The 24371-nt window shown below is 40.9% G+C and overlaps 2 protein-coding genes and 1 pseudogene across 2 annotated transcripts; all 3 read right to left on the reverse strand.

The window, feature by feature from the left end:
- Positions 1-220: 220 nt before the first annotated feature.
- On the reverse strand, positions 221-3270 carry LOC133487884 (E3 ubiquitin-protein ligase TRIM35-like; annotated as a pseudogene).
- Positions 3271-7973: 4703 nt separating this feature from the next.
- Positions 7974-14599, reverse strand: si:dkey-21a6.5 (multiple epidermal growth factor-like domains protein 9). Its single transcript, XM_061795905.1, has 9 exons — positions 14418-14599; positions 12168-12341; positions 11956-12094; positions 11216-11304; positions 11039-11102; positions 10738-10826; positions 10541-10653; positions 8716-8872; positions 7974-8549 (listed from the first exon to the last, which is right to left on the reverse strand). Exons 1-9 carry the CDS (start codon positions 14464-14466, stop codon positions 8392-8394), a joined length of 1032 nt encoding a protein of 343 aa, XP_061651889.1. The 5' UTR covers positions 14467-14599; the 3' UTR covers positions 7974-8391.
- Positions 14600-14850: 251 nt separating this feature from the next.
- On the reverse strand, positions 14851-24257 carry LOC133487882 (cilia- and flagella-associated protein 99-like). Its single transcript, XM_061795110.1, has 15 exons — positions 24054-24257; positions 23715-23859; positions 23541-23635; positions 23356-23462; positions 23094-23271; positions 21991-22071; positions 21827-21895; positions 19088-19177; positions 18914-19008; positions 18575-18779; positions 17564-17705; positions 17338-17489; positions 17067-17272; positions 16145-16340; positions 14851-16035 (listed from the first exon to the last, which is right to left on the reverse strand). Exons 1-15 carry the CDS (start codon positions 24165-24167, stop codon positions 15916-15918), a joined length of 1995 nt encoding a protein of 664 aa, XP_061651094.1. The 5' UTR covers positions 24168-24257; the 3' UTR covers positions 14851-15915.
- Positions 24258-24371: the final 114 nt, after the last annotated feature.

Below are 24371 nucleotides of genomic sequence, written 5' to 3' on the forward strand. Positions count from 1 at the left end.
ATTTCACTGTATAATACATTATGTAAAAACAGCTTCACTTTCCAACTGACAAAAAAAATATTTTTGAGTTTTTTCACAATAATTTTTTTTTGGGATGTACCTGTAAAAGGAAAATTGATGACACTTCTGGGACAAAGACCTGAGGAAGTTATGGCAGGGCACCATCCACATCAATTATACAGACCACTGAAATTAACGTCATAATAAATTACATTTTCTCTCGATGTATTTATTTCACACAGCGCTCTGTAGTTGGTTACACTGATGATGTCATCAAGAGGTATAGTACAATAACAGTGACGTTAAGCCTTGTTACAGAGTGCGTGGCGTCCCCCGCGCGATGGGCTCAACTGGCTCGGGCCCCCCCCCTTGCAGGTGGAAGGAGCCAGGCCTACCCTTCCACAAGTCTGACTAACATCTGTGATATGGTGTTCATTTGCTAATAAGTTCCATAGACACGCTATAGGCTTTAATTGCGTGTGCTGGGACCATTAATAACAACACAGGTCACAGGTTCTTACAGGTGTTTAGACATAATAAAAGCATCCCACCGCACCACTCATCAGTAGCGCTCCCTTGCTCATTTCCCACATCCTGTCCTGTCCTGCCTTTTTCTGTCTTCTCTCATCTTTTCTTATTGGATTAGTTGTTTCATGTCCTCACCGGGCGTCGCCCCCATCCACAAATAAGAACACGATTTTAGCTGTTGTAACATTACTTGTGCTTGTTATAGCTAGACTGGCTAACTATTCTGCTGTGGTTCCGCACCCCTCTTCCCCTCATCTGTCCCCCAAAACTCTCTTCTGTCCGGCTGCATTTTCAATAACATCCGAATAATTCAAAAATAAAAAAATAAGCAGAGAAGATTTAAAATTCTCCTGTTGCACAAGACATACAGATCCACCATTCTGCTGAACAGGTTAAAATCATTCGAAAAGTATAGTACAGTAACTAAATGGATAGTTGTTGACACCTGGCGTTAAACACGTTACTAATAAGGTAATTGAAGAACCGTGTATCCGGTAATCATTGTGAACAATACAAGTCTGCAGCTCATTAAAAACACAAAGAGAGATTATTAACTCAAATAGTTTTTTCTTACGTAGTCTAAATCCTTAAAGGTACCCTTCCATCAAAATCCATTTTTTTCTACTGTTTTATGCATAACATAGGTCCATGTTTTAAATTGTTGTCTATATGGTTTGTTGACTGACTGCAAAAGACAATAAACGCATAAGGCTTGCAAAACAACCTCTTTAGATTTGCGTGTATTTGTGTAATTATAAAGTGAACTCATCATTCAAGTACGTGCCCACCCACTCAACTCAAGTGACCGGCAACACCCCATTTCCGGGTTTTAAGCAAATGAGTGTGTCTAGATGAGCGATCCAATCAGAGCAAAGCTCATGTACATGTCGCAAAATAAGGAGTCTCTTTCAAATGCCAGGGGGAAATAACCATCTGGAATAGCTTGAAAGACATTTAGGGCATATCCACCCCAAATAATTTTTGCAACCCTGATAAAAGCACATCAAAGATTATAAAACTACAATTTAAAACATGGATGGAAGGGGACCTTTAATATGATTTTTCTTTTCACAGTGTAAAAAAAACAAATGGTGGGAGAAAATATTTCGCACATTCTGACATCAGATTTCAATGCATGATTTCAACTCATTTATGAATTTGGGTCATAACACAAAGTGTAAGTGGTATTATTTTCAGAGGATCTTTATCATTAGTGTAAAAGTAAGGATACATTGTCCTCTTACCAGACAAATTTGGCCAATTGGGAATGTTGCTGCGTGTGCATAATTCAGTGTTTGTATGAGAATCAGAGAATGAAAGCGACCTTGTGTTCGTGTCTATATGAACTCGGACCCTCTGCACTTTCGCGTTGACTGTCAGATTCTTGGATGGATATGGTAGTGACCAAATTTGGTATTTGTTATTAATAAATCTAATGCCCCATACAAAGGAGCTATGTGGCAAACAAGAGTCCCCCCATACAACTCCCAGTAGCCAGTCTGCGTTGTCTCCCACCTCAACATCCCAGATGTGTTTTCCCGGGTCCAAAGCGGAACCGAGGACACGGTTCCAGTACTGATACCTCTCTGGATTCATTGGACGCTGCTTTTCGACATTTAAACTCACACTGGTCAAGTCTTCAGACAGGTTGAAATGCGCAGAGGCCGTGTTTGGGTCCAAAAGCACGGGACTATAGGACACCATCTCCTTCATTCGTTCCCACACGGTGAACTTGAGGTTGCCCAGATGTTCGACTTCATCCAGCAGAGCTCCTGGGGGCAGCACGGGCTTGTCGGGCAGCTCTTGGATTGCGGTCATTGCAATCTGGTAGTTGTTCATGAAGGAAACATGGTCAGAGGTCACCCACTTTTCTGTGGTTCGAATCATGTCTGAGAGAGTGGCCATGTCTCTGCTGAGAGTCTCTATCTTCTCCTTCATCATCTGACTCTTCTTCTGCTCTTCCTCCTTCAGAGCAGACAACTTGGCCCTGCTCCTCAATCTGGAGAAAGTGCCGAAGCTCCTCAAAGTTCTTCTTAATATTCCTTTCAACCAGGTCCCTCTGGACCTTGATGTACTCTGCTTGTTCACTGCAGTTGTTTCGGATTTCAGTGAACTCTGCCAGTTTTTCCTTCACTTTTTGCAGGGAGTTCTCAAATTTCTCTTTCTGCTCCTGCGCAATCTCATCGAGGGAACAGAATTTGTGGCCAATGTGGATTTGTGCATCTCTGCAGATGAGGCACACGCACAGCTGGTGGTCCAAACAGAAGAGTTTTTTTTTCTCCATGTGCAAACTGCACATGGTCTCTGACTCCAAAGAGGTTTTTGTAAAGGTCTCACACACGTTCTTCAGTGTCAAGTTAGAAGATACATCCACCGGTAGAAAACTTTTCCTACAGACTGGACACGAACGACCTTGTTTATGCTTCCACCACTGCTTCACGCATGCGCGACAGAAGCTATGACTACACTTCAGCATTACAGGATCTTTAAAGATGTTGAGACAGGTCGGACAGCAGAGCTCATCCTCAAGTCTTTCAGCCATGGTCCTGGTGAAGACCGTGTCTCAGTGTAGCCGGGAGTCGTGATCTTGTCCACGATAAAAGCAGGACGACTCAAGTGGCTTCAGAACTCAGGTTTACTCCTGCAGTGTGGTGAAACAAAAGGGGCAAATAGATTTGTGAGAACTGATTCCTGTAATATGCCTCTAATTGGCAGGATGACAACAGACTCAAATAATGTACTTTCAATTGTTCTACAAATAAAACACATTATGAATGAACTTCAAATCACATGGCATGAAATTATACAATTTACAATTAACGTTTCAAAGGGGCTGTAAGCACAGATCCATGTTTTGTTTCTAAATACATGAAATATGTGTGAAGTGCTGAAAACATATTCAAAGACTTATTACAATATAGGCTGAATTGTTGAGCTATAGCTTCAGCTTCTTTTTCACCCTTCACATTTTCCTGATTTTGTGGGCGGGGTTAAAACACAGCCCCGTGGCGTATACTTTCTAGCGTGACTTCCTTCCCCCACTATATAGGTACAAAGTGACATCATTTTGTTTGGCTGCTCAGTTGTGAGTTAGCTGTGCTTCGCGTCCATGACAAGTCCCATTTACCACTCCAGCTTCCAGTTAAAGTAACAATGGCTACACCCCGAAAATGCGTCTGCCCTGGATGCCTCAATTTAAAGAACGGCTCGGTGACATTCTTAAGATCCCCAAAAATGAGGAAATAAAGCGACAGATTGACTTTAAAGACACACGCAGATGAGCTGAACATCACCACCACCGCCACCGACTCTGCAATGGACATTTTACGACGGATAGTTACGTAAATTTGCACCAGAGACAACATGGGTAACTTGATACTAGTGAATTGGGCAGTACAGACTATCTAACTACCTGGGCTTCCTCCTCTCGTGCCGCTGTCATCAGGTGTCGTGTCTGGTTGTGACATTATGTCACCAATATCGAGGGTAAATTGATTTGTGTGCTTGTTTTTATGATAATCCACAATAACCATTTAATTTTGAAGTTGAGCCTCCTAACAAGTTATCATCCCTCGGTATGTTCGACGCCTGATGCAAGATCCATTCGACACGCCCACAGCGTCTTGAGAGCTGAGAGGTAGCCCTTCTTATTCAAGTTTTGAAGCCTGATTTTAAAGACTTAGCGCTTTGTTTTATTCATTCAAATTTGGCAGGCTTCTTAACATTACTCTTCTGCGGTATGTCCAATTTGCATGCAATTTTTTGGGCCTGCTTAGTGTCCCTTTAAATTCAGATGACCATTGGATTGGCAGACACGCATACACGGAGAAACCCATGGCTAGCTAGTTTGCTCTTTTGTACAAACCCTGACATCGTTTGGTGCAAAATGAACCTCAATACTTTATATCCATCTGTTTTCTATACCGTTTATCAGATAAACTGGCCGGCTATCCCAGGTGACCTTAGGCGAGAGGCGAGTTACACCCTTGGACTGGTCGCCAGACTATCGCAGGGCACATCGAGAAAATTGGCAATTTAAAAAGAGTCATTCATCGACCTAATTTACTTCATTATGCTGCTGAAAACAAAGCCCAAAAGGCGTGCCTTTTGATCAAAGTAATAAAGAGCATCCATGCATAGCACAGCCTGCCTGCACGCGTACTAATGAAAGCGGTGATTTAAAAACCTTGTCCAGCTATTGACTGATTATTTAATGAAGAAAGAGGGGTATACACCATTTGAAGACTAGTTTTATTTCATTTAAAATCAATTGTTTTGATATGAAAGCTGAACGGAAAAGATAAAAAGCATGACCACAAACACTTTGCAGTAGGTTACAATGTCAATGTCAAGAAGATCCCACAATAAAGTGTTGGAAATCGAAACAAAAACATGAAATATGTTTTAATTACAGCAGCCTAGCCTAAAGAATTAGGTCAAGATACACTATTTGATTAAATTGAGTTGATTGTGTTTACAAAAAATATATAGAAAAGTTAAATATATCCTACTGGGTTCTTCTTTCTTAAATTCGTAAACAGTTTTGGCAAAGGGTGCAGTTCATTTTTTAGGAGTTGAGTACCTGCTCCCCAAAAATCTCTGCGCACATTGCCTGCTTAAAAATACACGACCAAATGACATCCCAACAACACCTTTAACATTATTTGGATATTTCAAAACCTGAAAAAAATCAACTTCTCAAACTCGTGTTCCACATACCTCTTCCATGGATAGGATGAAAGCAGACTGACATGAGTAGAGACTATTAGACATAGAGGCAGTGCGGCGGCTGTGTCCGCCCACAGCTTTGATACGTCAGAGTCGCAGTCATTAACGCCCTGTCATGTCAAGCAATTTATTAGGCACAAGAATCATCGTATTCAACTATTTGTAGTTATTGACGTAGCATACTTATATGAGCAAAATTGTGGAGGAAATAGATAGAATTGACATGTTACATCTGTAGCATCCAGCCTCCCTTTGGAGCAGTGACATGATGTAGTCCATGAAAAAAAAAATAAAAAAAAAAGTAAAATAAATATATATATATATATTTATATATATATATATATATATATATATATATTTACACAAAGTTACAGGAATGTGCAATAACGGTGTACAGGGTGAGCAAAGTTAGTTAAAAAAACATTTAGTAAAATAACCTGGACTTTCAGGGCAGTCATTTTTTTTTGCCACAGTGTCACTTAGTGGTGAGAGAGTGTAATTGCGCCACAGGGTTTTATCCAACTTTTGATTTTTTTAGAGGTTAATTGCACCAAAATATTGCCAATTTTCTTTATATATAATTATTCAATCCGAACATTTATTTGCCTAACAATTATGGTTAAATTACATAAATTGGCTGAATATGGATTTCATCATAATTGCTACTAGGCAAAGTAATCTTCGAATGGAAAAGGTATGAAAAATGGGAAGCCCTTGAACCAAAAAATATTTGGTAATATTTTGGTGGAATTAACCTTTAAGTAACAGATGGATAAAAACCCTGCGGCGCAAATCTTTACTAACTGTAACAAAAAAAAATCTCTGCACACAAAATATTTTCCCTCTTTCACTCCAGCTTCCTTCCACATTCCTAAAATGTGTGCATTAGGTTGAGTGAAGACATTAAATTGTCCATAGGTGTGGAAGTGAGTATGAATGCAATTGGCTGGCGACGAATCCACGGTCTAACCTGTTTTCTCGCCCTGAATCACCCATGATGACCCTAATAATACAAATTGAAGGATGATTGTAGCTCATAGAAATGTCTCTTCACGTTCGCCCAATTCATACAACCTAATGTGCACTTACCCTTCATACTTAGTTGACAGGTTAATCTGGCCTTTGTCACAGTCTCTGCTTGCATGTCTACACTCAGTATGGAAAGAATTGTTCTGTGCTGGAGAACATAAACACACAGCCTTTATAGCCAGAATAACCTTCATCTAGTGACCTGGCCCGGTGATTCCCAACCGAGGCGCCGATGTGGCACACTAGTGTTCCGTGAGAGGTCATCAGGAATGCCGCAGGATTCTACTGTATATGCCAGCGATGTGTACTGGGAAGCAGAACAGTTACAGGATGTGCTCTTCCATTAGTTGGCAAAATGTACAATAAACCTGTATTCAGTCCACCTGTTAACATACATCATACAAAAGCATATAATCGCTGTGCTACATTACACGGGCTCAGATTTCACATTGGGTGAGTAAATTGAGATGCGATCATCCATCCATCCATCCATTTTCTGAGCCACCTTTCCTCACGAGGGTCGCGGGCGTGCTGCAGCCTATCCCAGCTATCATCGGGCAGGAGGCGGGGTACACCCTGAACTGGTTGCCAGCCAATCGCAGGGCACATACAAACAAACAACTATTCACACTCACATTCACACCTACGGGCAATTTAGAGTCTCCAATTAATGCATGTTTTTGGGATGTGGGAGGAAACCGGAGTGCCCGAAGAAAACCCACGCAGGCACGGGGAGAACATGCAAACTCCACACAGGTGGGACCGGGGATTGAAACCTGGTCCTCAGAACTGTGAGGCTGACGCTCTAACAAGTCGTCCACCATGCCGCCAGATGCGATCATCAGTTTTGTAATTTTTTTTGGTGGTGTACAATGATATTTTTTTCATCTAAAATGAATGCCTTGACGCTCATTGAATTCTTGTGCCGCAAATATTGTGTGCAGTATGTTCAACGAATGACAGTAATGAATATCACAGTGTCGAGCCTTTGATACGACCATGTTGGAACCAATAGCTGTGATAGGCTACAGCACGCCCACGACCCTAGTGAGGATAAGCGGCACGGAAAATGAATGAATGAATGAGTAAACACTGTGTTACTCATTCCACTGTCATAAAATACAACTTTTCACATTTTAGAACATGTTTTCTAATGGAATACATGGTGGACCTGTGGTCCTCGACCATGCATTTCTAGTTTCTTTGTAAAGGCAGAATTTGTGATGCAGTTCGTCTATCCATCCATTCAGTTGGTACACCCTGGACTAGTCGCCAGCCAATCGCAGGGCACATATAGCTAAGTAACCATTCACTGTCACATTCACACCTATGGACAATTTAGTCTTTAATTAACATAAACATGTTTTTGGAATGTGTGAGGAAGGCAGAGTACCCAGAGAAAAGCGACGCAATCATTAGGAGAACATGCAATATAGGAAGGCCGGAGGAGGGATTCGAACCCCCAACCTCACAGCAGTGAGTTGGATGAGCTCACTCATCCACTGAGCCGCCGCAGCTCTTCCAAACACCATGAAAGATACAGTATCATAAGCATATATTGGTGTTATTAACTAAGTCCACCTGGGTAGAGCAGCTCACCCGGGGCCAAAGCGGTACAGAAAATGGATTGATTGATTAGTTATCTATACCATCGGTACTTTACTAGACTAGATAAAAAGACTTAAATGTTAGGTTGTAAGTTATTATTTATTTTTCTTTAAAACATAAAAACATCTTTAAAAAAGCCTACTTAGACAAAAAGAATTACATTGCGATGCATTAAAAATGCGCCATCATGTTCCATACGCTGTCGTTGAGCGACTAGCTGTTGGTTTCACCTACAATTCTACGGACAAACACATGAGTGCAAAGGAAAGTAATTATTCCAGTAAAAAGTGCGTTTTGAAGGAAAGGAAAGGCTCCCACCAAGTCCTGGCATGCATCTGCTTTTGCAGCATGACGCTCCTAATCCAATAAACTCGCTTACAAAAGGACAATGTCGACGACTGTGAACCTATCAAACTAGAATGTCTCAGACGAGAGCCAACACGTGTTTCAGTCATGCACTCAATGTACAGTATGTCCACTTTTGGTCTCCCCTTTGGTTCACCAACCGGCATACACAGGCTCTGCATCACAGGGAATTCCATAATAGCGTCCTTGAGGCCTCTCTTTGCCTAATAGCGGCGCTCGGGACACACTCAGCTCCCCATCGGTGTCTCTCATTTTTCGCACTACCATTAGAATGATGAAGAGTAGAGCCACTGGAAGCAAAACATAATGTAATTAACATCCACTGAAGGGTTAATGAGAGCTTGACACACATACAGTACACATGATTCTTATTTGGGAACATCGCGAGTTTCACAAGACCGGATGTGGCACTTTAATGGAATATGCCTTCTTGTTACTTTCACAGTAACTACGTACCCCCTCCTCCAATAACTAATAAAGCGATGGTGACTGGGGCCAGTTCACATGTGTCCCCTGCTTTGCGAAAGAAAGTCTCCATGCAGTAGCCTGGAGCTGAGCTGCCCTCTGGACAGAAGGCATCGTTGGGACAAAGAATGGGGTTCACGTCTGGACTCTGGAAGCATAACAAAGCCTGTTAGCAAACCTTTTAAAGTAGTGGTTCTCAACTGTTGTCAAGCAGCATTTCCTTACTTTTGCAAAGTCGCAACCCACTCTTATAGAAGTCAAGATCAATAAAGATTTTTGGGGGTTTAAAAATAGCCTCTGAAAACAAATGTACAGTATGTCAAATTTTTGAATGCCGTTTCATTCAAATGAGTCTGCTGTACCACCAAAGGCATATTGCTTGCCATGAAATACGCCAGCCAAATGTTGAGCTGTTTACAATAAAACTAAACGCACAACAAAAAGAATTTCACACATCGTTTTAGAGATCACTAGCTTAATGCTAACACTCAGGAGAAACCCTATTGACGGGCTAGCCACAATTAGCATTCACGTATGGGATTTACCTTCGAATAGGGAATGTTCACACAAACGCCAGACTAAAACAAAACGAACAGCTAATATAGCAATATTCACGGGCATATATTCTTCCTAATCTGTGAAAAACAAGTTTAATAAAGTTCTATTACGACGTTCTTCTTCTACTGTTTTTTTTGTTTTAATTTACAGAAACGTGCAGCTCCACGCATGCATAACACCATACTGCCCCCAAGAGGCCACGAAACATTCGGTCGCAGTTTGTGGCAAACACCAAGAAAATTTGCATACGCTCTTTCACAGAATGAATTTCTATAGTTAACATTACTGTATCACGTTTTGACTGCGTTTAAATGCATCTTCATGTTCTTCTGTACAGACAGGGTTCAATATTTAAAGTGGTGTAGTTTCTAGTCGTTTACAGTTAAATTGGTGTGTTTGTATTTACCGCTCCACTTGGTGACGATCTCGCACCCTTACTCATAATAGTTAGTGTCATGTACCATATAAATACCATACATCTGAATATTGTACATAGGTGTCAAACTCAAGGCCCGTGGGCCCGCGAAAGCTAATCATGCTCGTCAACTTCTGTGATTTTTGCTAAAATCTGTTCCCAAATTCCAAATTGTCATAACAATAATGATTTTTGCAAAAATCTGTTCCCAAATTCCAAATTGTCATAATAATAAACAATAATGTTGAGCTATTGCATTTTTCTGTTACCAAACCCTTCTTCTATAGTAATTTAAACAGTACTTGAACAAACTATTATCCTGGTCTTCTGATTTCAAAACTAGTTATCCCTCAATTTGTAATGGTAATAATGGTTTGGTGATGATTAAACATGTATATGGTGTCACTGTTCTAACGGCCCTCTGAGGGAAATCATAACTACAGTTTGACACCTATCCAAAAATCGCAGTTTATAGCTTTAAATTGGTCTGAATGGTTGTCTGTCTATATGTGTCCTGCGATTGGCTGACGACCAGTCCAGGGTGTACCCTGCCTCTCGCCCAAAGTCAGCTGAGCTCTAGCTCACCAACAAACCGAATGAGTGCAAGCACTATAGAAAATAGATGGCTGAGTGGACAATTTGGAACTTATCCTCTTTAGGGTCTCAGGTGACCTGGAGCCTATCCCAGTCGTGTATTTGTAGTTCCATTTCTGAAACTGAATTTTTGCTACAGCTCTTGTGTTGGTTCTCATGAAATTGTGCAAGATGTCATAATGCTACGGTCTGTCTGTGTGTAGTCAGTCATTTCGTGGTGAGTCCAAAGGGCGAATGAAAAGTACTGACTGGACAGTAATGGTTTTCTGGGCAGATGTCGCAGCTCTCTTGGCCCCAGTGGATCTGGAAGGAGCCACTGCTGCAGATCTGACACATTGTCTGATGGGGAGCCTTATGCATGCCTGTCCAAAATCAGAAAATCACGTCAACTATCAAAGCTTTTTACCATCTATTATGGGCTGCAGTGTTCATAGACAGAACCAAACCTGGCCGACACGGAGTGCAATCTTTTGCTGCAGACTGTAGTGCCTCTGATCCCCCGGGGCACATCTGGCATTGGGAGCAACCAGAGGAGCTGTCAGAGAAAAATAAATGTTCTCACTGGAGTTTGATTAAATATTACAGTTGACAATACTGAGCCACGTTTGCATGATTCCCAGAGAAGCTACGGCACACTGGAAGCATGCGATGCTCCAATTCATTTTTCAAAGACTGATGCTGATAGCGAATCGTCACATCGATTATAAGTGCCGTGCATTTAAAAGGCAAAGGCTTCAAGAGACTTACTTGCAAAAACTCCCTCTGGAACATGGTGCACACAACGTGGAACTGTGCAGTGAGGAGAAATAACCTGAAAGTAGCACAGTCACACACATTTCCTCACATTATAGAATCTATCATGCATGGGCCAAGGAACAAATATTTTCGAAATCCGACATATGCTGTTTTTGGTCTAAAACCCACCTGGGGAGCACCTTGCACAGTGGTCTGCACCAGTGTTGTTGTTGAAGGATCCAGGGGGGCATTGGTGACACAGTGGACTCCCAGTAAAACTGTTGTAAAATGAATAAGGATATGTGCATTTACCTTTTTATAGTGCTTATGCAGGCAAAATAAGTATATATGTACAGTACATATGAAAAGTATAGTATATAAGAAAAACAGAGACCACATACCATCTAATCTTTGAAATCAGCAGTTTCACTTTCAAGCATTTTACATAAATACTGACGTGAAACTTGTCATTTAGTAGCACGTTTAGTGGTTTGCTACCTTGTTCAAGAGCAACAGAATTATTTTTCCTGATCACATTTGGTTGGCTACTTGTTGCCAGGCAGAATTCATGGGGCCCACTCGTAACTGGCTGCTCCCGAGGCTAACAAAAAGTAGGCTTTGGTCAACTGGGTCAGTGATTCTCAACTGGTGAGTCAGAACCAAAAAGTGGGTCACAGACCCATTTTGGGTGCGTCGCGGAAAAGTAGTGAAACAATTAAAGGAGGTCCTCAGTTTACTACGGTGCCAACATACGATGTTGGATGAGGTTGTAGTTATAGAAATTGAAATGATTTATTTGACTGCATTCTAAATGCTTTTATTTTATCCTGTTGTGCTTATTTTCTATGACTGCTCTGTATTAAATAGAAAATGCATATAGAAAAGAAAGCATAACTGCGCTGAGCACTGCCCCAGTGTAATGATCTTACTTTGTGTAGAAGCCCTGTCTGCAGGGCACGCACTGCTGCTGTCCAGCCAATGGCTGATAAAAGCCAACCGTGCAAGGTAGACAGGCTCCAGGAAATAGACACAGCCCAGGTTCAGGGCAGCACACGCACAGCAGCGTGCCTAGGGATAGAAAGTCGAAGAGAATCAGCTCCTGATGACCCCTCCCAAAAAGGGTTACGCGAACTACACTCACCATTGTCGTACTGCGATCCTGGCGCACAGGGCTGACAGTTGGAAGTGTTGAACGCGGAGCAGCTGGAGGTGGTGCTGCTGGCAAGAGCAGGAGTTGGCGTCAGAGCAGTGGCGTTCTCCACAAGAGTGCTGGTGAGGGCAGCAGGCGTGGGTGTGGTCTGACTCATCACCATGCCTACAACACGAATATGTTGGGAGTGTGACTGTGAGTGTGCAGGAGGGTGACTCAGTGCTACAAGTTGCAACACAACCGATCTACTACATCTGGGGTGTCACACTTGTTTTCATTGCAGGCCATATCGTTGTTATGGTTGCGCTCAGGAGGCCAGTTATACATGTGGTAAAAAATACATAGTATAATAGCTAGGGGTGTCAAAGTACACCAAACATCACGATTTTAAATTCACGGTTTGGAACACTTTGGGTACAGTAAGCGAGCAAAATGCAAAAACAAACATATGCGTATCTTTTGTGTAAACATAAACAGATTGACCTTTCAAATGAAACATCATCTTAGATCTTCCTTTAAGGGATTATATCCTCCCCCAAGTACAAAAGCGAGGGTTGTTATTTTGATCACGCTTGGTTGTCTACACTAACACCACAGACAATTTGTAAATGTAATCACTTTACAATGTCATGCATAATACACTCACTCCTCAGTCACACTTGGTGGTGGTAAACTACTTGTGTAGCCACAGCTGCCCTGAGGCAGTCTGACGGCAGCGTGGCTGCCATTCTGCGCGCACGACCCCTACCGACCATCACCACCACCACCCAACAGCCAACTACATTCATTCGTGGGCAATGTGGGTTAAGTGTCTTGCCCATGGGACACGACGACGGGATGGGAGACGAACCGGCCACCCTTTGCACCACGCCGCCCGCTGCTTATTTCTGAAAATTGTGTCTGCATTTGTGGAGCTAATTTACAAGTACATCATACATAACCCCACACTGGCTTTCTCCGCCCATGACTTGCCAGGTAAGATGCCTGGAGAGCTGCCATTGTCAAGCAACGGCCAGAGGCTGCTGCTCTGGAGGGAGTCTCAGAATCTCCGGTAACACAAGAAAAGTTTGCTGGAAATAAAATGTACAAATGTGTCTGTCAATGTCAATGATGTTTTGCTTTTGTCTAGACTTGTTGATTGTGTCTACTTAATTTTTTTGCTGAATGGATTTGTTGTTTAGATTTTGGCAGAAAATCTGTTTTCAAATGTCAGTGACTCTTTGATCTTTATAACAGCTTTCCCACTGCCAAATCCCTAAACAAATTGATGTGTACTTGAATATTTGGTTGTCACGGTTTTCCTTCCATGATCGCTGTGTACAATGAGCCCCCATTCATTGCAGGAGTTACATTCCAAACACAACCGCAATAGGTCAAAGCCTGCATCCGTTAATAGACCATATCAAACTATTTTAAAACAGTTTAAGCCATAAACTACCCATATCACAAGTTGTAATCACATTAAAACTTATTTAAACACACCTTTTAATCACATTGTAAACATATTCCAACACACAAAAATACATTTAACAGAAAATACAAGATATAGAGGAGCATGACTTAATATGGACTAAGTGATTTTGACACCCGTTTACGTCATCCTCCATGAAGCACCCTGCTAACATAAGGGGGAGGGGGAGTGGCGGGTACTGCACCTTCAGTCCAAACGTGACTAAAATGCAGTTTGATTACATTCTTCAATGTCGGAAATGTGTTGTTTTCAGTCCATAGCTGGACATGTGCGGGAATGTGGGGCCAGCAGGTAAAATATAATCGCATCAACGAGACAAGAGGCCACATTGTGTGAGTAATCACATTAGCCATGTGCTTGAGTGGGAGCCATCTTCCTCAAGAAAAGCAGTTATTCAGAGAGGGGAGGGGGTCATGTGATTTGGACCCATAGCCGGATTGGGAACATTTCTGAAAATATGTCTGTATTCATAAATAGCAGAAAGAAATCACGCAAATCAAGAGAATACACTGTAGAGGGATTTCACTTTTCATTATGTGACTGTTCCCAATTATACTTTAAGTCTTTCATAAGGATGTAAAGCCTTAAAAACCTTTCTAATTTACTGGATTACAATGCAAGAACTTCAACTACCTGCAAGAACTTCAACTACCTCACTGATGTGGAATCACTGTTTTTGTGCGTGACTACAAGCAGTAAAATACAGTACGTAATGATCATACCCTGGCAATAGAAACAAGAAGTAAATTGCACATGTTGCACATACTCACCAATGAAGCAAAAGGCAGAGATCAGGGGCAACGGTGCCCAACAGTCCATCCTCCTCTTGATGCTCCACAACTCTTCTCCTATCCAAAGTTCATCTACAGCATCATTAGTGTCCTTGACAAATCACTGACAACTTTGTTTTGTTTTTTTTTTTCCTTGTGAAGCTTGCTTGAGGTGGGACTAGTCTTCTCATCAGCGTCATATGACAAAATACACATCATGTGATTTTGCTTTGGAAGGAAAAAAGGGGGAGGAAAAGTGGCTAAATGGAGTTTTTACGCGAGGCTTCCAGCAGGGGCGCTAATGCGCAAATGACTAATCCATTAGAAGTGCCTTTACACAAATGTCATACTGTGCCTTCAGTGTACCTGTAAGTATATTCAAAGAAGATCATATTCTTCATTCATATTGCAACATCACACAGGTGTGGTTTATTTTGTACAGCCCAAAAACACTGACACATAAATAATGATGAAATAGGTGATGACAAACTTTCTGTATGTGGTTAAGCGATACTTGTACAAAACCAATGTTGCTATACTATTTTGATTACGCTTAACTATACAGTTGCACTCAAAATATTTAATCCCCCATTGTAAATGATATTTATTTCTGAAATGTACATTGCCACTTTCAAAAAATAGTGTGTTGAGCTTTTGAAATCATTCTTGTTTTGTTGGTTCATTTGCAAACTTAAGTTTGTAAAGGTTGCAAATAAATATGATTTACATAGGGGGTTAAATGTACAGATGCATCTCAAGGAAAGCCGAATATTGATGAAAACGTAATCTATTTCCGTAGTTAAATTCAAAAAATAAAACTCATCAACAGTATCCTATAATTCCCTATACACAGAGTAAAACATTTCATGATTGTATTGTACGCATTTGCTGATTTATAGCTCACAGCTAAAGAAAAAACACAATTCACCATCTTAAGAAATTACATAGAAGGCTGAAAATGATTTTTCATTAAGAAATTAGGTAGGAATTGGCCTGAAAAGTATTTTCTGATGCATTGAATTAATCTGTACAATCTGAGTTTTACTATTTGAATTCAACTACAGAAATAAATGAACTTTTCTGAGATATTCAAATTTTTCCACCTGTATTTGGAGAAAATATATCAATATGGCTTGAACTTTTGTTAAACCAAATATTTAACTGCATACAAAATTCAAAAATGTACTGAATTCACTGGATCACTTTCGTGTACACTCACCTGCGCTATCTCGTCAATACAAGAATTGCATCCAAAATATTTATGAGAATACTCAGTTTGAATTGACACTGTCTGAGGTAATAATTTCATGTTTTTTATTGTTTTTGTAGTAATGCAAATATACACCACAGTAATCAAAATATTTTTAAATCGCTAACTTGAACAGTAGTGAAACTAAGAACTTTTTTTCTTCGAAGACTGAATTTGATATAGAAGCTTAAGTGTCATCACAAAACCTGTTGGTGTGATAAGGCCCTATATACATCAATGAAATGAAATTCAATTGAATTTATTTCTTGAGTGACCTCCTCTCTGAGAAATAACATGAGGAGCTTTCCTCTCGATGTGCCGCTCTAAACACTGCTCCAAGTCTTCCCAGTTTATCTTCTTCAATCCATCCTATCCAAACATACCATAAATGGACATTATTTCCTGTGACCGTGACAATCTTAACAGTAACACCAAGCAAAGACAACAAGTCATTTATTGCTGTGGATTTCACACTCACTTTACTGTGCGTCTCTACGGTTCCATCGGGGTGTGCTGCTGCCTGCTTTGATGGTTTGGCCTTCTTGCTTTCATTTTTCTTCAGTTTTTGACACTCCTTCTTCACTTCTTCAATCTTCTTTTGCATAGCCAAGACCTTTATATCCTGTATCACTGTCTTCTGCAATTGCAGCTCGGATTGCTTCTCCTCCTCTTTCCTGCAGCATGGCAGATGTACGTTATTTCCTTTGACAAGTCACTTAGTCACTCAATTGCAAAGAGCACCAAGTGATTACGTGCGTGTGTGTGTATGTGGTTTGGGGGGGCGTTTATTTGTATAAATGCTTATGCAAAGGCTCATTTATGATCCTCGAATGGATCATTTAAAAAAATCCCTGTGTGTTACGCAGTGTAAACATAATTTCCCATACTTACCGTATACTTCCATGCACCCCCTCCATTGGATTATAGCAGAAAAGTGTCGAAATATTGTCCAACACTGACATTAGCAGTTAGCCAATTGGCCTTACCGGTAATTGTGAGCGTGGCTGCCACAGTCTCGTGTTTGGGGGATGAAAAAAAATCTGAGTACAACTCAAAGAACACCACGCCCACAGTCAGTGTCGAGCACTGAGGTGGAAACTTTGGCTTCTATTTCCATAGACAGCGTAGCACAAAATCTGATTTCCGTGCAAACTCAAGGCTTCGCTGGGTGTGGTTGCCAATTTGGCAGACCGATTTGCAACAAGCTGGGCGTACCGGCGCAACAAGGATGTGTCCTTTGACATGTGCCCGGGTGCATATGACAATTTGGTGGCAGAAGGTCGGTCTAAACTTATGCCTGCTGGGACCACGTCTAAGTCTGGCACAGAAGGTAGATCGCTGGTCTAATGCGATTTTGGTAAATTTGATCACGGCACAGGAGACAGATTCTGAGCACTGACCTGAGGGTAGTGGCCATTGCCATGGCTCTACTGTGGAGGTTGATATTCTCCATGTCCTCCAACAGCAGTTTCTTCTTCTTCTGCTTCTCCCTCTGGATGAGGTCTCGTTTCTTCTGCTGCTCGTTCACCTCTGCTTCCTTCATGAGGAACAAACGCTCCTTCAGCTCGGCGTGGGACATCTCTCCTAGCAGTTCATGACCTGCAATCTGACAGAATAGGTAATCTGTGACAAGTGGCTCATTATTTTAAATCGATATTCCCTTATACTTACCTCTGTGTCATCAAACATGTTGCTTCTCACATTAGGGAAACATTCCATGGCATGGATTTCACTGATTATTTCCAACTTCCTGGTTAGCGCTACCTTTGTTTCTTCTTGTGCTTGACGAACGATCTCCTGATTGTGCGCTACGAAATCTTTTACTACGGTGTTGCAATAAAATGGATCAGTTAGAATCCGAAATCGGGAACAAACGGTGTGAAGTGAAGGTGCGTACCAGCGCTCTGCTTGAATTTCTTCACCCTCTCTGTAGCTTTTTGGGAGTTACTGTGACCTTCTGCCACTTGCTGCACCAAGTCTTTTTTTTCTTTTTCTTCCTCCAACCTTTTCTGGGCATTTTGCTGAGTCCGCTTAACTGTCTACAAGAAAGGAAACCATTTTCACTCCAAAATTCTGATCCACCATTATATCTGCTGGTTTTTCCCAACCTTGATTAAGCCAAGACACAAAGTATTTTACCTTAGAAAAAATCACACTGCACACAATACCAAACAAAAACGTCACAAAAAGTGAATACTGAAATAATGATGAACTTGCCTTAATTTAATCATAAAGGTATATTTATATTTACTCAGTGTGAAATCTGGTCCGGTTTTGTTAAACACAAAGCTATTATTCTGTTATATGAATGGCAACAGGCCGATTCCATCTTGTTAAAGAGCATTTCCTAGTTCTGCCTGTCACAACACTGTACAATCGCTCGTATAGATAGATGAACACATCCATCCATTCTCAACACCGCTTATCCTGGTTAGGGTCGCGGGGAGATAGAGCCTATCCCAGCTGGCTTCGGGCAAAAGCCGCACTACACCCTGAACTGGTCAGCAGTCAGTCGCAGGGCACGTATAGACACGGACAACCATTCGCAGTCACATTCACACCGTCACTGAGTGGGAACTGAACCTACGCTGCCCGCACCAAAGTCAGGCGAGTGTCCCACCACACCATCAGTGACACACAAACAAACGGATATTGACAAGCCACAATGAACGTTGTGCGATAAAATGTATTATTATTTATTTTTTAGTTTATTTATGATGGCCTGGAACAAAGTTATTTCCCTTTATACTATTACCTATGGAAAAATTATGACATTACAATATAGAACAACTTGAAGGGCCATCAGCATCACACAATGGATTGTGGTGAACTTTGGAGGTTTCCACTGTATGTCTCTTTTCCCCTTTACCAGTGTTTGTTACTGTTCTTTTATTGGTTGTTTACTCACCTCATCTCTTTTGAGCCGAGCAGCCTTCTTGTTACGTTCTATTGTTTGTGCGCGGGCTAAAACGGCCTCCCAATGGCTGAGAATTACACTAGCGTGCTTGTGCTCAATCTTTGCCAATTTATCCTGATGGTCTTTCTCGCGCATTTCTTTCTCCTTCTGTAGAAAAACTGAAGGCTCGTGTGCCCCTTCCACCAGATTCTCTATTCTATATAAATAGGGGATGAAATTGTTGTCATCCTTAGTTGACAAAAATCTAAAATTGGATTAAATAATACACTACACAACTGGTACGATATAATCTTGCATTTAAGTCGTCTACTTAGAATATGTGTTCCCAACCTCTGCAGCTTGTCTTCCACGTGGCGGTCATGTAGCACCCTGCGCCTCAGCATGGCAGCAGTGTTAAGCTTGACAGGGCCGACGTCCTGAGAAGCCTGGAAGGTGAAGCAAATTAATATTGCACTGAATGCAAAAATTCAGGGAAAATTTCTGCTAGCATAAGTCACGTTTCACCTTAATAATGGGAGGAGGATGTGCCTTGGCATTATATGATTCGGACTGCAGCCTTGATTCCAAATCTTCAGTTATCTGGTACAGCAATCTCTGCATTCCAAATGTATATATTGTAAATTAGCAATCATGCTAAAACGCAAAAAAAAACGAAGAAAACTTTATTGTCATTGCAACACACACAACTGTAGAGTGTCGCGAAATGAGGTTGGCAGCTGTTGGATACATAGCATAATTATATATTTAAAAAAAAAAAAGTAAAAACTCATCCATCCATTCACTGAACCAATTATCCTCACTAGAGTCGCTGGTGTGGTCTTTACTACATTGGAACCGCGATAAAACGGACTAATAGGGGCGGGAGGTCGTCCGATATAACCGATTGTCCGTTACCTTGAAGCACATTTTTTGAGGCCATATGCACCCTTATTACTGTACAGTACAAAATTATTGTTTTGTAGGGTTTTTTTCGTGGCCCAACGCTTCCAGTACAGTACAAAGTTACTGTAAATGAATATAAAAAAGCTTAAATGTTTGAATGTTTCACATTTTATCCAAACTTACCATGCTGGTGGTGTCATGTTGACATTGTGTCATGTACAGTACTCATCATAGGCGAGTCGCTTTCATGAGCAGCAAGGAATTATTGTGCTTCCTCGTTCCAAATACACTGCCAAAGGCGAACAGCTTGACACAAACAACTGTTACTGGAGCAAAAATAGCATCTTCCAGCATCTTCCAGACTCCAAAGTTTTGTATTCTTCAGTCATACCGCTCTCTCTCTCTGCCATACTCTATGCACAATAGACAATAGATAGAACCATCGTCACATGGTCACCACCACATTCAACATGGCGGCCACATACTGTATGCACTGGAGGCACGTCTTTTGGAATTGGATCCCGTCATATTGTATATCTGTAACCTGGAAATACGTCAGTCCCATTCTCGGCCTGCATTGCGTCACAGCGCCAGTAAACAACAGTGGCCAGTTCTGGAACTAACAAACTTTCTCCAAGGGATTTGAAGTGACAAATGGAAACTATTTTTGGACACATTGTTCAGTCACAACGGTCCGTTATATACCATATCCGTTATATCGGGGTCCGTTTTATCGAGGTTCCACTGTATACAGCTTGTGTGGCAGTATAAATGTACTGTCCCCTAAAAAAAAACCTCAACACAAAGCCATTAATTTCTAAACCAATGTTAACAAAAGTGAGTACACCCTCAGCCTATGCACATGACACTGAGCATGCACACACAACTTTTTTGATTGACCATTACGAGGCCTTTTTGAGTTAAGCCTGTCCTGTAAAACTGCTGTACGGCCTTGCTAAAGCTCAGTTTCAGGGTGTTGGCAATCCTCTTATAGCCTTGACCAGGGTTCTGCAACCCGTGGCTCCAGGGCCACATATGGCTCTTTCATCCTTCTGCTGTGGTTCCAAAATAAATAATGAGTATTAAATTTAAATCCGTTTTTTATTTCAGTGCGTTCATTTTTCAAATGTGACTCTAAATTTGAAGATTATGGTGATCTTGTAATGTCAAAATAAAATGTTACATTTTTTTTGTTGTTGTTCAAAATATGCATCACAACTTTATTTAACTTTATATGCAATTAAGATATTCCACCTCCAGTAGGTAAACCACAAGAAAGGTTTCTGAAGAAAACAGAACAGTTAATGCTGCATGCTACATGAACGACTGTATATTAAAAACAAGCATTGCTCATTCCTCACCGTGCGCTGAGGTTCAGGAGCAAAAATCACATTAACCAGGTACAATAAATATTTTAATTGGCTATCATTTTGCAAATCTATATTTTCCATTAAGTGAAATCGTCCTTTTTAATTCAAGTTGATAACTGACTCCACGCTCCACAAACGCAGGCAACATTTTTGGTTTGCATTTTTGGTTCGCTGCAGGTGGATAATTTAAGTTTGGCGTTATTTTCATGAATACGAGGAGGACTCAAATAGACTGACTGTTAATTTGAAAGTAAGCTTGTACCAAAATGTTTTTTTTTTCCATTTACTTTTTTTCCTGTGGGAGACATTCCCAAATGGCACTATTTAAGGTTGCCAACCTTTGACATAGGCCATCTTTATGTAGAGCGAAGAACAACAATATTTTTTTCAGATACTCCGTTGTTTGCCATGAAGTGCTGGATTAAACTTTCAATGACCAGTATGTGAGAACCAAAACAGCAAATTTCACACACCTGAAACCTTGTAACACTAACAAGTCATATAACACGTGGGAGGGAAAACGGCTAATTTGGCTGGTGTTTTCATTTTGTGGTGTACTCACTTTTGTTGCCAGTAGTTGAGACAATGGTTGTGTGTCTCGGTATTTTCAGGGGACAGTAAATTTACAGTTGTACAAGCTGTACACTGACTACATCAAATTTCATCAATGTTGTCCCATGAAAAGATAAAATTAAATGTTGAACAAAATGTGAGAGGTGTACTCACGTTTTGCGAGTTACTGAAATAACACATGGCTGATAATATATGCTCTGTCCAACTGTCAGTGTGTCACTATGGCGAGAGATACACTATGCCAAGGGAATAGTACTATAATGTTTGGTTTTCAAGTTTGTACTGTGGCATGTTGTACGTCAGAATACAGTATATGGACAGTTTAGGTGGACATTTCACCTTTATTAAATGTTAAGTTCTGGTAGTGTCAAATGGACAAGTATTTTGTAATATGCCCGGCATAGATATTGGTCCATACCTGTGTGCAATCAGTCCTTCTTGGTCTTGCAAATCCAAATTGTTTCATATTAACCTCATATAGCAGCTCCTTCAGCCAAGAACAGACAGGATGTCAGTACAATCCGTTAATTGGATGCCTTTAATGTACAGTATCTATCTTTTATACATGTTTAGTTGTTGTACCTCAGCCACTTGATGGTTCCTTTGCTTGATCTCTTCTAAGATCTGGATCACTTTTGGAGTCCTGTAAGTGCTGCTGGGTATCTACAAATATTACACGAGAGAAACATCATCACAAACTATCAATGAGGAGAGGAACATCATCACAAACCATCAATGTCAAGATCAATGACATGTTTTGGTTGTTCTATGGAAAACGTAGGCCAGGGATGGGCAACTGGTGGCCCACGGGCCACACTCGGAGTGTACCCTTGATTAATTTTGGGAAAAAAAAGCAAAAAAATGTGTATATTGCACACAACGCACAGTCAGTGTTTCAAAGTGCAACATAAATGTAAGCCAACAGTTAATTAAGACACAAATTCAACAAACTATGGGTAAAATAAACACTTGAACAATAACGATTAACATCCTTATTATGGCAAAAATTCAGCATTGACTGGTGTAATGCATGCTGGGAACCCAAGTTAATGTGAGAAGTATACTGCACCTGCCAATCTCTCAAATCAAAAGTACACAAACGGTGGGGATGTTCACAAGAACTGTTGATAGTCTGTTTAAAGCGCTCGAGGAATTACTAAAATGTGTGTCCTCCAAAAACATGGACATTTACAACGTCACTAATACTTTTTGATTGACATGCAGGACAAACGTAGTATCATCTAAAAAAAATTAGTGAGTTGATTTTTTTGAAAAAAAAATATGCATGAGTTCTTGCACTTAATGTTGGATTGCAGCAGTTGTATGCTTTGAATTATATATTTTTTTTTTTATGTGGGAGCCCTTGCACTGGGGGGGGGGGGGGAGAAAAAAAATAAAATAAAAATTAAAAAAACACAATGTGGCTATCTTTGGTTTGCTTTGAATTCTTTGTTGTTGAAGGGTTAGAGCATGAAATATACTAAGATACTGTGATGTACACTGGTTCAATAAAAAAAAAACAGACATGCCCATATTTAAAATGGCCTTTTTGTCATACATCTGGTTAGGAATGTGCAGTCCTGTGTGGCCCCCTGCTACCGCTGATGAAAAAATGTGGCCCCCTCCATAATTGAAGATGCCCATACATGAATTCAATTGTATTCAGAACTGCAGATGGGGCTGACTTTTTTGTGTTTTTCCGGCAGAGGGCTGAGTTGAGGCTGACGTGCAGATGTTGATTTAGGTTTAACAAAGGAGAACTCCATAAGGTCAGTAGTTTTTGGTGGAGCTTTCCGTAAGCGCATCCCTTCCGATACTTTGGCAGCAAGCTTCTCCATGAGCGGCTCAATCTCAGAGCGCTTCCTACAGCACAAAAGTGATAAACAGCTTTTGAGTCTCGTGCCTTGAGAACTTTCCATTCATGTTTTCATTGAGTTCTTTCATCACCTGAGCAGAGGCTCAATCCAGTGGTCCTTCACATATGCAACATCATAGACACGATTCCACTCATCTTGTACCCAAGTGGTGAGGTTCATAAAGAAGAAACTCAGGAACTAAAATCAAGTACAATACATAATAACGTACACATTGGGCTATAAGAGATTGTCTTTTAAATGCAACACTATTCTTACATTGTGCATGCTTTTAATGTCCAGAGATCTGACAATGTTGCTGAAAGCCTGAAGTCCAAGGTCATCAAAGTGGAATATGGTGAGGTAACATATCACTGTAAACAACATACATACACCAACAGTAAGGTTTATGTTATTTAAAACTGCGACAAATGTGTAATTGTTTGAACTTACCAACAAAATGGTTGTGATAACGTTTGGATATAAGTTTGCCACCCTGACCAAAGAAAGGATTGATGACTATGTCCAGCAACTTCTTGTACTCGATGCATCCAGAGACGAGATCAAGAATGAACTTCATAGATTCAGGTTCCATATCCTACAAAATGAATGCAGCAATAATGACATCCATAGCTACAAAGGTGATATTACTCGACTGTCAGCGGACACATCCATGCAGGTAACCGTTCATTCTGACTTCCAATGCCTTTGTAATCCGTTTTTGTATGTCACAGCAGCCAACAACCACAATGCCAATGTGTTTTTACTTGTTCCATTATCACACTGGTTTACCTGCAGATGCTTTGCTGCAGCTTCCATAAAGTCATCCAAACTCGTTCTCCCTGCAGTGAACTTGTCGAGCAGCACAATGGCCTCCTTGGCAAGCTCCCCGTGGCTTTTCGCCATTGTACACAACACCGACACGAACGTTTGAGGAATTCCTCAACAGTTCAAGTAGCAACTGAGACGTATGTGCAAATCCAATGTCCAGGCGAAGTACGGTAAATCCCCAAAAAAAAATGGAGGGTCATATTACGTATTAATTGTGACGTATTCGCAAAACCCTGCGCTGGTTCAATTGGAAATTCTTATATTCGCCATTAAACTTGG

Source organism: Phyllopteryx taeniolatus, chromosome 13, assembly GCF_024500385.1.
Source record: "Phyllopteryx taeniolatus isolate TA_2022b chromosome 13, UOR_Ptae_1.2, whole genome shotgun sequence".
In the NCBI taxonomy this organism is placed as follows: domain Eukaryota; kingdom Metazoa; phylum Chordata; class Actinopteri; order Syngnathiformes; family Syngnathidae; genus Phyllopteryx; species Phyllopteryx taeniolatus.